Below are 14,572 nucleotides of genomic sequence, written 5' to 3'. Positions count from 1 at the left end.
AGTAGGACGTCACGGACATTGCCGGTTGCACTCCGCTGTTGATGTCCTGGATCTATCAGAGATTTCTTCAGTGGTGTCCCCCTAATAGAGGGATCTACCAGTATCCGCTTGTTGTGAGGTAACAACGGTTTATTTATGTATTTGCATTAAATATTGTTGTCCATTCGTATGGGATGTTACTTAACAAACTGTATATATTCTTTTGGGATGTATTAGGTTGGTTGGATTGCAGGAGCAAAGCTGGGATCAGCATCAGGCCAGGGTCCTGCATTGGAAGGTTTCCATCGACCAGTTGCGGTTCGATGAGGTTAGTAATAAAATAAGATATATCATAATTTTGTGAGTGCATGTGTTGTTTTATATTAAATTTTCGATAGTGAGATAGTTATCGTATGGTTAATTATGTTTATATTATAATAATTTACTTAATTAGAGTATGCAGCATATAATTAAATGTCTGTAACATTTTTCAGTTTGTATGGAGAGTCTACGATGACCCTGCTATGTAGGCTTTGTTCCCGCCCTGGTTCCATGAGGAGGAGGAGTGGAGACATGGCTGTCAGCCTTCCCGCTGGTAAGGAGGATACTCGACGACCTGCTAGGAGGGATAGAGGCCATAGAGAGCGTCGACCTGTCGAGTCGGTTAGGAGGGAAAGGGTCAGGCCTCGTCGGGTTAGGATGGATGTCGAGTTTGACGAGGAGGCGGAGTATGACCATCAGGAAGATCACGGAGACCTCCCACATGACAGAGAGGGGTTCACCTCCGGGTCCGCCCCCCACCTCCTCCCCCTCCCCCTCTCCCAGGTGGGCAGCAACCTCAGTCAGCCTGGGACACATCACCGCCAGGTTGGTATGAGGGAAGTCTATCCGGAACCCATCAGGACGAAGAGGAGATGGTCGACGAGATTTTTATTGACAACGCCTTTCAACTTCACACTGCCACTCCCGCAGTGATGGATCGGATAGCCGAGTCATTCCGCACAGGCAAGGAGGTTGGTATCGGGGAGTATCAGCACCCATCAGCTCCCGCACACACCTACAGCTGGATGCCCCATATATCATCGGCTTCTACCTTGTTGTACAGGGCTGGTCTTCGGCTAGGTAGCCAGTATGCGACCTTGCCCTCGCACGACTATGGCTGTGTTTGGTTTAACGTTAGAAAGAAAAGAAGCACGTTTAAATGCATTGAACGCTTCCTCTTTATATTTGGATATTTTTTTCTCTAAACGCCAACGTTGTTTTACTTTCTTAACGTGCGTTTACAAGAAGTTAGAAATCGTAACTTTTGCATTTAGAAAATCACGTTAGGGTTGAATTTATTTTTTTATCAATTCTACCATTTATTTCCTTGTTTGTAGTCTCTTAAGTATTCAAATATTTTAAATATAGAATTATATTTTTTTATTAAATTTTTACTTTTGATTTTGTATAAAAAAATATTTTTGTTAGGCTTTGTTAAAATTTGTAAGTGTAATTTTTGTATATTAACTTATTATTATAATTTTGTTATAATATAAGGGTAATGCTAAGTAGCCAAAAAATAATTACAATATAGAAATGTCATGTAAAAATTTCTATTCTCTTGGTAAGTAAGTGATATACACCTCCTTATTACTTATCCTCCTTATCACCTATCATTTTGCTGCATATTTGGAGTCATCAATGTTCTTTCCAAAATCAATTTCAGTTTCTCTCAAATCAAATTTCTAACATCTCTCAATCACATTATTATCCATTAAATGCAATAATTCTCTGCAAAAATTATGAAAGTTAAATAATTAAAAAATTTTAACAACTTCTACTATACAACTTATATTTTACATATAGACTATTAAAAAATAAAAAATAAAATATAAAATATAAACAAAAATTTAAAAATAATTATTAACTAAACTCTCGTTTATAAATTGAAATCCAAACACACAGTATGGTATGTACCTGACCTCATCCCAGCCTTAGGTGACCCTTCCGTCAGCTCTACCTTCTCAGCCTCAGCTTCATTTACATCAGTACACCACAGGTCCACCGTCTAGAGGGCTCCATCCATACCATGCCCAGCATCACCAGGATCCCGTTGCTCTGGCGATGCCGTTTAGAGATCCTCGACCTTCTCGGCCTCTGCGTCAGGCTCAGCCACCGCCCTGTGGCACCGGACATAGGCACCACTACCAGGATCCCCACTACCGATAATATTTACGTGGTCCGATTGTAGTTATGTATATTGGTTTGTACTTTGATTGGATTGTATTGTTATGTATGTAGTTTTGTATTTTTGTTGGACTGTAGTTATATACGTTGTTCAGTATTTTGGATGGATTGTGGTTATGTATATTGTTGTTTATTATGGTGTCGTTTCTTATGAATGTTGTCATATACCTTGTTTTCATAGTTACGGAAAATACATATCTGCCATGAAGAAACTTAATATAGAATATCACACTAGAAGCAGTTCGTAAAATATGGAACTAACATGTTACAGTTCAAGTTAGAAACTCGAACAACAGTAAACTACATCAACCCTAAAAGCAAGGTACGACCAAGGCATCTCCCGTGGGTTGATTAAGACATCTTTTTCTAGTATGACCGACTTGCCTACAGAGGCCACACCACTTCTCATGTCGCTCAACCTCATCCATATCATTCCGGAATCTGGTGGACACAGGTCCTCCACTCGCCTTCCGACGCATGAATGGGTTAGGATGCAGCATCATCCTAAGTCATTCCGCCCACAGCGACTCGTCAGGGATAGGTGGAAACTCCATCTCATAGACCTTGAACACAGCTTCTTGCCTATAGACTAAATGCACATACGGAGCTCACTCAATGCTAGCAGCAGCGCACCCGACAAGTGCGTGGCGGCACGGATAGTGAAGAGACTGGAATAATCCACAATCACACGTACCTTCCGACAGGCGAACACGAAAGGAACCTTGCAACCATCCCTCGAACGGCTCTAACTCTTCCACAACGAATACAGAGGCCCGTCAATCACAATGAGTGACATGAATCTTCGGGATGCCTTCTTTATTCTTTTCAATGGCGGCCAAGAGTCTCTGGGAGAAGCGATTTTCAGCCGCCAACTGTAATTGCACCTCCCTGCCCTTCGTCACAAACAACTTCTGCAGTCTTTCATACGTGATGCACATAATGGCTGAAATTGGCAAGTACCGTGTCCCCTACAATACTTCATTGATACACTCAAACAGAATTTTGGTCATATGATCAAACTGTCGCCCACTATCGCAGTGTTGTAGCCAAATCTCCTTTCTGAAACGACCCACCCAGTCCACCACAGTCGGGGAGACTCCTCTCAAGGCATCCATGTACCACTCATACCCAGCCTTGCTTGGACTGTAAGCAGCGTTTATGAGGTATCTCTTGCCCTCGGCTGACTTGAACTGAGTCATGAAATTTGCAGCCATGTGCCTGATACAGTAAGCATGGAAGGCTCTTGGGGATGCCAACCACTATCATCGGTGCTTAGCCCGGCCTTGATGGCCTGAGATTTATCACAAATAACCAGCAGGCCATCTTGTGGGGTGATGTGGCATCTCAAATTAGTCGAGAAGAACGACTATGACTCGGTGCTCTCGGACTCGACAATGGCAAAAGCAATAGGCGGGATATTGCTATTCCCGTCTTGTGCCACCACAATAAGCAACACTCCACCCTACCTACTATACAGATGCGTGCTATTCACAGATACAAACGGCTTACATTGCTTGAAGGCCTTGACACATGACGGGAAAGCCCAAAAGACTTTGTCGAACATGCTGCACCTCGCATACCATGAGGTGTCCATCGTAGAACGGTTTGACGCGTAGGTCACAAATAGTTCTAGGAAAACTGCTCTGCAGTGCCTGACGGCTAAAGCAGCTTAGGCACCTTGTTGTACGAATATTTCCAATTTCTGTAGATCTATGCAATTGTCTTCTGTTTTGCCATCCACACCTTTTTGTAAGAGGATTTGAAGTGATAGCTTGCCTGGACCGCACCTTGCAAAATCAGGATACTAATAGAGGGGTAGGATTGTATCCTCGGTAATATGACCCTGCAGATGAGACTGCTGTCTAACTGACGATGGTCTTGTCTCATGGTTGGTGCTAGACAACTGTGCACGCCACCAACCCTCTGAACCTCCCTGAACCCAACCAGAACAGTATTACTTCAGCCATATCTCAACTACTTAATATATCATACAGAAGTACTCTAAAGCACAATTAAAGTGAACTTACCAGTATCTGAGGTTTTGCTGAAGGGCCATACGGAGGCTCCATTAACACCCATTGTTAGCCTGACGGCACTGCACATGGTACTTTAACCGGTCCGATTCCATCACTCGGTACTCAGCACTTTGGCGAATACTTTAGTTCTTCACACTCTGAAGAACTACCTCTCAGCTTCTGAACCTGTAGCCGACCTGAAACTGTACCCCATCGTCTATGTTGTAATCCTCTTCACCCGTGTCAGGGAATGGTGTCCTCCCATGCATGGCATCTAGATCTAGACTGTGATAGTGACTTGGCACTGTGATGAGCGGATAATTTATACGCTTTTTGACATTATTTTTAGGTAGTTTTTAGTATGTTTTAGTTACTTTTTAGTATATTTTTATTAGCTTTTATGCAAAAATCACATTTCTGGACTTTACTATGAGTTTTTGTGTTTTTTTGTAATTTCAGGTATTTTCTAGCTGAAATTGAGGGACCTGAGCAAAAATCTGATTCAAGAGGCTGAGAAAGGACTGCAGATGCTGTTGGATTCTGACCCCCCATGCACTCGAAGTAGATTTTTTGGAGCTACAGAAGCCCAATTGATGCGCTCTCAATTGCGTTGGAAAGTAGATATCTTGGGCTTTCCAGCAATGTATGATAGTTCATACTTTGTTTGAGATTTGATGGCCCAAACTGGCGTCCAAACACCCACCAGAGACCCTTTTCTGGCGTAAAACGCCGGAACTGGCACCAGAATTGGAGTTAAACGCCCAAACTGGCATCCAAGCTGGCATTTAACTTTAAGAATGGCCTATGCACGTGAAAGCTTCAAAGCTCAGCCCAAGCACACACCAAGTGGGGTTCAGAAGTAGATTTCTGCACTATCTGCACTTAGTTACTCATTTTCTATAAACCCTATGATGCCAGGGCATCTAGGCCAGTTTCACTGACATTTTATTTACTATTTTAGGGTAGTTTCATGCATTTTCCTAGTAAACAAGGCAAGTTTTGGGTGAAAATACACTTACATCTTCATTCAAGCAACTATTATGAATTTTGCATGATTTCATGAGATTTTTTGCCAGAATTACATGATATTTTAATGATGCATGATCTCATGATTTTGGCTAGAGCTTTGATGCACTTTAATTGCTTGATTTCAGGACAAATGAAGCATGGAAGAATCACGTTAGCATTCACGTTAACTTAGTTAACGTGACTACTAACGTGGAATGGCAATTGGCTTGCAACGTTAATGAGAAAAGTGATCACCAATAACGCCTGCGAAGCCACTTCATAGCTTACGTTAAGAGCCACGTTAACTAAGTTAACGTGGTACTTAATGTAGAAGGAAAGGAAGACTCCACGTTAATGAGAAACATGAACTCCAATAACATTGAGAAACTAGGCAATGCCCCACGTTAAGAGTCACGTTAACTAAGTTAACGTGAACTCTAACGTGGACAAGGATCAACACTGCCAACGTTAGTGACACTCACTTTTGTCACTAACGTTGGATCATTTTCATTGCCTACGTTAACTCTCACGTTAATATTGTTAACGTGAAAGTTAACGTAGAGTGGGGTTCAAAGAACCAACGTTATGACACTCACTTTTGTCACTAACGTTGGAAGATGGCTTCATTACTACGTTAAGAGCCACGTTAACTTAGTTAACATGGACTCTAACGTAGGGGATTAAGGCAAATGGAGCGTTAGTGACAAAGGTGAGTGTCACTAACGCTCTCGAAGGTGATAGGTGCCACGTTAAGAGCTACGTTAGCTAAGCTAACGTAAGACCTAACGTAGGAGGCAAAAGGCAAGCAACGTTAATGGGAAAAGTGATTCCCATTAACGTTTGCGAAAGGGGCACAAGCCAACATTAATGGGAAAAGTAAGTCCCATTAACGTTGGCCAAGAATTGAGAAGGAATGTTAGAAGTCACGTTAAGACTTCTAACGTTGAGAATAACGTGGGCATATAAGGGTGGAACGTTAGTGGAAAAGGTGAATGCCACTAACTTTCTCGCACCCAGAAATGTATTCCACGATTAATCTCACTAAGTGCCTGAGCCTAATTCATATTTCTCTGCAAGCTGGGCCCACATCCAAGACTTGAAGAACTCACTAGAAGATCATGAAGAGTAGTATATATAGGAGTAGTTTTGAACTAGAAAGGAACTTTTGGCACCTTGGAGAACTACTCTTTGCATATTTACTTTTCTGTACTTCAAGCATGGATTATTCTTTTCTGCCATTTTTGATTCCTAGAGCTATGAACAACTAACCCCTTTCATTGGGTTAGAGAGCTCTGCTATAATTTGATGGATCAATATTAGTTTTCATTCTTCTTCTTCTATCTTTTCTCTTGATTTTACTAGAAAGCTTTCAATCTTAATTCAATTGGTTAGTTATCTTGGAAAAAAATTCTCGATAATTGGATCTCTTCGGAACCTTGGAAGAGGAATGAAGAGATCATGCTAGAATTGCTTTCTCATGCTGGACCAATTTGGGTTGGGATGGATATGTGACTATATCCCCTCAATACTTGAATTGGGAAATGTATGTGGTATAATCAGTGACCATACTTCATCTCTTCTCATGAGCAATTGACCAAGGAATTAGCTATTGATCAAGATTTGAGAGATTGGATTACCAAGGAATTGGGATTCAATCACTTAAGATTGCCAAGGAGATCAATGAATGCATTGATTGAGGAAGAGATGAGAATGAACTTGATCCGGAGAATTGCAACATCTCCTAAACCCAATGATTCCCCCATTTCTGATCTTACCCATTCTCTTTAATTTCTGCCATTTACTTTTATGAGCTTTACCCAATTCCCCATTTAAGATTCTGCACTTTAATTTCTGCTATTTACTTTCTAGTCATTTAAATTTCTGCATCTCAATCTAAATTCTGTTTAGCTCAACTCGCATATTCTTCTAACTAAAGTTGCCTGACCAATCAATCCTTGTGGGATTCGACCTCACTCTATAGTGAGTTTTACTTGACGATAATTCGGTATACTTGCCGAAGGAAAATTTGTTGAGAGACAAGTTTCCATGCATCAAGTTTATGGCGCCGTTGCCGGGGATTGATTTTGAATCAACAATGATTAAGCTAGAAGATCACTAGATTGAGCATTTTTTTTCTTCGTTATTCTTTTTTATATTCCGTAATTTACCTTAGTTTGTTTTTAATTCCTTCCTCGTCCCCTATTCCCTCTCTAATTTCTATTCTCCTTTCTTAGTTTACCATAATTCAGCTCACTAACCACTAACTGTTTGATAAATTGCATCACTCACACTAACAATCATTCTAACAAAAATTGTCTTTATTATATCTCCTGTTGTGCATTCTGTTTGTTGTATGACAGGGAGAAGAGAAGGAATCTCAACATCCTCTGATTCAGAGCCTGAGAGAACTCTTTGGAGACGAAAAAGGGAAGCAAGAGGAAAAAGAATTGTTGGTGCTGAGGAAGAGGAAGAGTATTTTGAACCCAACATGGAAGAGAATTTGGAGAACAATCATGAAGAAGAAGCTCATAATCATGCCAGAGAAGGCCATGCAAACCGGGTTGGGCATGAAAGGAGGGTCTTAGGATCCTATATCAATCCTAATCCAGGAAACTGTGGAAGCAGCATTCAGAAACCCACCAGACATGCCAACAATTTCGAGCTAAAACCTCAGCTCATCACCTTGGTGCAAAATAATTGTTCATTTGGAGGAGGTGCTCAAGAAGACCCTAACCAACACTTGACCACCTTCTTGAGGATCTGTGACACAGTGAAGACAAATGGAGTCCACCCGGATGTCTATAGGTTGCTCTTGTTCCCCTTTTCACTTAGGGACAAGGCAACAAAGTGGCTTGAATCCTTCCCAAAAGAAAGCCTAATAGATTGGGAGGAGGTAGTGAACAAGTTTTTAGCAAGATTTTACCCTCCTCAAAAGATTAATAGGCTAAGAACTGAGGTGCAAACTTTCAGGCAACAAGATGGTGAGACACTTTATGAAGCATGGGAGAGATTCAAAGACTTGACAAGGAGATGCCCATCAGAGATGTTTAATGAGTGGGTTCAACTTCACATCTTCTATGAGGGTCTTTCCTATGAGTCAAAGAAGGTTGTAGATCATTCATCAGGAGGTTCTTTAAATAAGAAGAAAACTGTTGAAGAAGCCATAGATGTCATTGAAACAGTTGCTGAGAATGACTACTTCTATGCCTCTGAAAGAAGTAACACTAGAGGAGTAATAGAGCTAAACCACATGGATGCACTGTTAGCCCAAAACAAGATGATCACCAAGCAGCTAGCAGATCTTACCAAGAAGGTGGAAGAGAACCAAGTTGCAGCAGCCATCACCTCATCACCAACTCATGAAGGAGTAAACATATGAGAAGAAGGTGACTGGGAGCAAGCCAACTATGTGGGAAATTCACCTAGACAAGTCCATGATCCATACGCTAAAACATATAACTCTGGATGGAGAAATCACCCCAACTTTGGATGGGGAAACCAACAAGACCAAGGACAAGATTCGAGACGTTCCAACTTCAACTCCAACAACAATGCCACTCATCAAAACACCTCACAGAGATATCACCAACATCCATCTAGCTAACCTTCTCAACCACCTAATCTCAACCCACCATCATCCACAGATGATAGGCTTTCAAAGATTGAGGGTCTACTCCAAATTCTATGCAAAGATATTCAAGATAGTAAAGATTTTCGGGAAGAAGTGCAGTCTAACATGCATAATCAAGATGCTGCCATTAAGAAACTGGAAACACAGATTGAATTCTTATTCAAGCAAACCCCTAGGCACAACAATTGCAGCAATATTAACTCAATACCAAGGGAAGAATGTCAGGCCATCACCCTCAGGAGTGGGAAGGAATTGAAGGAAACCCACAAGAAACTATCAGAGAAAGAATTGGATGAAGAAAACAAGGGACATAAGGAATCTCACACCTCAATCCCCAAGTCACATCAAGAAAGAGAAGTACCCAATCCATGCCTCTCAAAGGCCCCATACCCGCAGCAGTTACAATTAAAGAAGAAGGGAGAGGACAACCAATTCTCAAGATTCTTGGAGATCTTCAAGAAATTACAAATAAACATACCCTTTGCTGAAGCAATCGAGCAAATGCCACTCTATGCCAAGTCCTTGAAGGAGTTGATGACCAAAAAGAAAAGCTGGAAGAATAATGAGACTGTGGTACTTACAGAAGAATGAAGCGCCATCATCCAACACAAATTGCCTCAAAAATTGAAGGATCCTGGGAGTTTCCAAATCCCCTTTATCATTGGAGAAATCACTGTGGAAAAGGCCTTATGTGATCTAGGAGCCAACATAAATCTAATGTCTCTCGCAATGATGAAAAAGATGAAGATTGAAGAAGCCAAACCAACAAGAATGGCCCTCCAACTAGCAGACAGGTCATTCAAATTTCCCCATGGGGTAGTAGAAAACTTGTTGGTGAAGGTGGGAGACTTCATTTTCCTAGCAGATTTCGTAGTACTAGACATAGAAGAAGGAGCTAAGACCTCCATCATCCTGGGGAGGCCATTTTTAGCCACTGCCGGAGCCATTATTGATGTCCAAAAGGGTGAACTTGTCCTCAGATTACACGAGGAGAAAATGACATTCAATGTGTTTAAGGCCATGAGATACCCACATGACTTATTGGGAGAATGTATGAGGCTGGACTCAGTACAAGCTTTGGTACAAGAAACTCTTGAAGAAGAGCTTGAAGCATCAACAGAAGAGGAGTTAGCAACAAGCGAAAAAGTTGCAGCCGCTGAAATACATGTTCAAAGTGGGCTAGAAGAGAAGGAGGAAAGAAAAGAAGCACCCAAATTGGAGCTTAAGGCACTGCCAACCACTCTTAAGTATGCATACTTGGGAGAAAATAAAAGCTATCCAGTAATCATAAATTCAGCTCTCAGCCAAGAACAGGAGGAAGAGTTGCTTCAAGTCTTACGACGACATAAAGATGCGATTAGATGGACTACTTGCTAACTTGAAGGGAATCAGTTCATCCATATGCATGCATAAAATACTCTTAGAAGAAGGTGCCATACCTTCCATTCAGCCCCAAAGAAGGTTAAATCCATCAATGAAAGAAGTAGTGCAGAAAGAAGTCATGAAGTTGTGGCAGGGAGGAGTAATCTATCCAATCTCAGACAGCCAATGGGTCAGTCCAGTTCAGGTGGTTCCCAAAAAAGGGGGAATCACTGTAGTGCCCAACGAAAGGAACGAGCTAATCCCTACAAGAACCATTACAGGCTGGAGAATGTGTATTGACTACAGGAAGCTTAATGAGGCCACAAGAAAAGATCATTTCCCACTTCCCTTTATGGACCAAATGTTGGAAAGACTTGCAGGACATGCATATTATTGTTTTCTAGATGGGTATTCAGGATACAACCAAATAGTGGTTGATCCAAGAGACCAAGAGAAAACATCATTCACTTGCACATATGGAGTGTTTGCCTATAGGCGCATGCCATTCGGGCTATGTAATGCACCCGCAACCTTCCAACGCTATATGCTCTCCATCTTCTCAGATATGATAGAGAAGTTCATTGAAGTTTTCATGGATGACTTTTCAGTATTTCGAGATTCCTTCCCTAGTTGCCTAACCCATCTTGCCTTGGTATTGAAAAGATGTCAAGAACCAACCTAGTCTTGAACTGGGAAAAATATCACTTCATGGTGACAGAGGGAATAGTTCTTGGCCATAAAGTTTCTAATCAAGGCATTGAGGTAGACAGAGCTAAGGTGGAGCTAATTGAAAAGTTACCTCCACCCAGTGATGTCAAGGCAATTAGGAGTTTTTTGGGGCATGCTGGCTTTTATAGAAGGTTCATTAACGATTTTTCAAAGATAGCCAAGCCCTTAAGCAATCTCCTAATATCTGATACACCATTTAATTTTGATGAGAAGTGCATGCTAGCATTTGAAAACTTGAAAAAGAAATTGTCCTCTGCTCCTATCATTTTTCCGCCTGATTGGAACTTACCCTTTGAATTGATGTGTGATGCATCTGATTTTGCACTTGGAGCCGTGTTAGGGCAGAGGAAAAACAAATTTAGTCCATGTGATATACTATGCTAGCAAAGTCCTCAATGATGCTCAAAGAAACTATACCACTACTAAAAAGGAGTTGCTAGCAATAGTTTTTGCATGTGACAAGTTCAGATCATATCTCATTGGTGCTAAAGTGATTATTTTCACAGATCATACAGCACTTAAATATTTATTTGCCAAGCAAGAATCAAAACCAAGACTAATAAGATGGATCTTATTATTGCAGGAATTCAATATTGAAATCAGAGACAAGAAAGGAGTGGAGAACAAGGTAGCAGATCACTTATCCAGAATCCATCATGAGGAAGGTGGAACACATGATACAAGTGTGAACGAGCTCTTCCCTGATGAGCAATTAATGACAATTCACAAAGCACCATGGTTTGCAGACATTGCCAACTTCAAGGCAACCGGGGCTCTACCTCCAGGGATCAATAAACATCAAAAAAGAAAGCTCATAAATGATGCAAAATATTTTGTCTGGGATGAGCCATATCTCTTCAAGAAGTGTTCAGATGGAATCCTTAAAAGATGTGTCTCGGAAGAAGAAGGATGAGAGGTCCTATGGAATTGCCATGGCTCATGCTATGGATGTCATTTTGGAGGGGACAGAACTGCAGCAAAGGTGTTACAAAGCGGATTCTTTTGGCCCACCCTTTTTAAGGATGCTAAAGAACTAGTAAAGAGCTGCAATGAATGCCATGCCAAAGATCTGGAAACTTGCCCAAAGGAAATGAGATGCCACAAAATTTCATCCTGGAACTGGAACTGTTTGATATGTGGGGAATCGATTTCATGGGACCATTCCCAACCTCATACTCAAACAAATACATCTTGGTAGCAGTAGATTACATTTCCAAGTGGGTAAAGGCTATTGCCACTCCAACGAATGATAACAAGATAGTCATGAACTTCCTCAGGAAGAACATCTTTAGCCGTTTTGGAGTCCCCAGAGCACTTATCAGTGATGGAGGGAGTCATTTTTGTAACAAACCACTAGAAGCTCTCCTCCTACGATATGGGGTAAAACATAAGGTTGTCACACCTTATCATCCCCAAACAAGTGGGCAAACTGAGATATCTAACCGAGAGCTAAAAAGAATTTTGGAAAAGACTGTAGGTGCATCAAGAAAGGATTGGGCGAAGAAGTTAGATGATGCTCTTTGGGCATACCAAACAGCATTCAAAACACCAATTGGAATGTCCCTATATCAACTGGTGTATGGGAAAGCGTGTCATTTACCGCTGGAGCTGGAACACAAAGCTCTCTGGGCTCTCAAGATACTAAATTTTGACAGCATTACTGCTGGTGCAAAAAGGATATTGCAGCTGCAGGAAATGGAGGAATTTAGATCACAGGCCTATGAAAATGCCAAGATTTATAAAGAAAAAACAAAGAGAAGACATGACATGCATATTGCACCTAGAAGTTTCGAAAAGGGGCAACAAGTACTCCTCTACAATTCCAAATTGAGACTGTTCCCAGGAAAACTCAAATCAAGGTGGTCCGGACCTTTCCTTGTCACAAAAGTCTCGCCATATGGACACATAGAAATCATGGATGAAGGTTCAAAGAGGACTTTCACTGTGAACGGACAAAGGCTGAAGCATTATATGGGCAACATGGGGGAAAACCCCAGAGTAAAGTATCATCTCAAGTAATGGAGGAATCGTCGAGCTAGCGACGCTAAAAGAGCGCTCTGTTGGGAGGCAACCCAACCTGAGGTAGTTTCCTTTTCATCTTCACCTCAATAAAAATCACAAGTTGTTTCCCCTGTATTGCGAGGAGCTAAGTTTGGTGTTCCACACCAAAACAATCAAGGAGTGAAAGTGTAATTCTAAGTTTGGTGTTCCACCAAAGATATTAGTTAGAATCACACTACACCCAACCACCATCGAGAGAGGGGTTAATCTATGTGAATTGTGTGGTGAATTTGAGGAATGAGCCACATAATTCAGTTTAGAGTTCATCCTTTCATGATTTCCTTGATCAACACACCTTGGTTAGTGTTCCGGGGGTTACCTGAAACGAGTAGCTCGGACGTCTTGGTGAGGCCCGAGGTGGGGGTCAGGGACCCGAGCTTGATATGTGGAGCGGTTGGTGGTTGTACCTGCAATGACACTCCGATGCTTGAGTTAGCATGGGTCCAAGCAGATATTGAGTAGAATTAGAGTATGAGTTATACCTGGGTGCTCCAGTGTATTTATAGTAGTTGGTCGTGATCTTCCCTGGATAAGATATTTCTTATCTTATCTTATCTTTTGGGAGTTTTATCCCTATCTTTGTGGAACCGCCTTTCTCTAGGTCTTTTCGGCCTTTAGGTTTTGGGCTTCGTTCCTTTTGATGGGCCTTCTTAGCTTATTTGTCCGAGGTCCGACCTCAGGCGTGGGCCTTGGGACGAGGTCGGACCTTCTATGAACTTTCTGAGTTTGGGGAACTCGGTCAGGATATGAACAGTGCCCCTGCCCGAGTTCGTCCTTTTTGGGAGGTCGAGCTCGGGCATAGTAGTTTTTTCAAAATTTGAAAACGGCCGTTTCAGCATTTATTGCTTTTTACCGTTTCTCCTCGATTTCCGTTCGGGCTCTGTAAAGGCATTATTTATTTGCCCCTTTCCTCATTTTCTTCGTTTATTCTGTTCCCTTTCCATTTTCTGAGTTTTTGCCACCTCTCCTTCGAGCGCCGCTCCTTCTTTGTTCTTCTTCTCCGATTTTTTCTGTGCATTTTTCCGGGGTTTCCTCTGCGCCGCCGTTTTCGTTCTCCTTGCATCGGAGCTTGTCGTCTTCTTCCTTTCTTCCAGGTTTGTTCTCGTCTTCATTTTCTTTGCGCACATATGCTTCTGTTTCTTTTTCTTCTATGCCTGGGTTGCCCCAAAAAGAGGCGCCGCCATTGCTTTGGTTGTGCGGGGGGGGCTCTTTTCTCTTGGTATTTCGTTTTCGGGTTTCTGTATTTTCTTCTAAAAGAACTTGGTTTTCTCGCCTTGCTGAATGGGTTTTCGCTGTCTGCCTTTATGTGATTTTTGCCTTGCTGTTGTATTCTTCTTTGTAGGCAAGATTTTTATGTCTCGAAAGGTTCTTCAAGCGATGTCGACCAAGATTCCGAGTGGTCTTGGTTGGGTAGATCCTGTTCCTTTAAGAGTCCCTTCTGTGGTAGATTCTGAATATTTAGCTAGGTTTCGTAGGCAATGTAGCATATGTGAAGATAGAGAGTCTGAGAGGGATTATGAGTTAGTAGCCCCGGATTCCGAGGAGAGAGTGTGCTTCC

The 14,572-nt window shown here is 41.8% G+C and overlaps 1 protein-coding gene and 1 non-coding gene across 2 annotated transcripts; one reads left to right on the top strand and one right to left on the bottom strand.

The window, feature by feature from the left end:
- Positions 1–8,172: 8,172 nt before the first annotated feature.
- LOC127743559 (small nucleolar RNA R71) lies at positions 8,173–8,280 on the bottom strand. Its single transcript, XR_008004945.1, has one exon. It is a non-coding gene; the product is annotated as a small nucleolar RNA R71 (small nucleolar RNA).
- A 4,230-nt stretch (positions 8,281–12,510) lies between these two features.
- LOC110276888 (uncharacterized) lies at positions 12,511–12,972 on the top strand. The gene has a single exon (XM_021133982.1). It carries the CDS (start codon positions 12,511–12,513, stop codon positions 12,970–12,972), a length of 462 nt encoding a protein of 153 aa, XP_020989641.1.
- The last annotated feature ends 1,600 nt before the right edge of the window (positions 12,973–14,572 follow it).

Source organism: Arachis duranensis, chromosome 10, assembly GCF_000817695.3.
Source record: "Arachis duranensis cultivar V14167 chromosome 10, aradu.V14167.gnm2.J7QH, whole genome shotgun sequence".
Classification (NCBI taxonomy): domain Eukaryota; kingdom Viridiplantae; phylum Streptophyta; class Magnoliopsida; order Fabales; family Fabaceae; genus Arachis; species Arachis duranensis.
Note: the sequence above shows the minus strand (reverse complement) of the source record. Positions and strands in the feature narration are given on the sequence as shown.

Bases quoted from the DNA above. Each gene is read 5' to 3' on its own strand.
- LOC110276888 (XM_021133982.1), top strand. From the start codon at position 12,511: ATGTCCCTATATCAACTGGTGTATGGGAAAGCGTGTCATTTACCGCTG.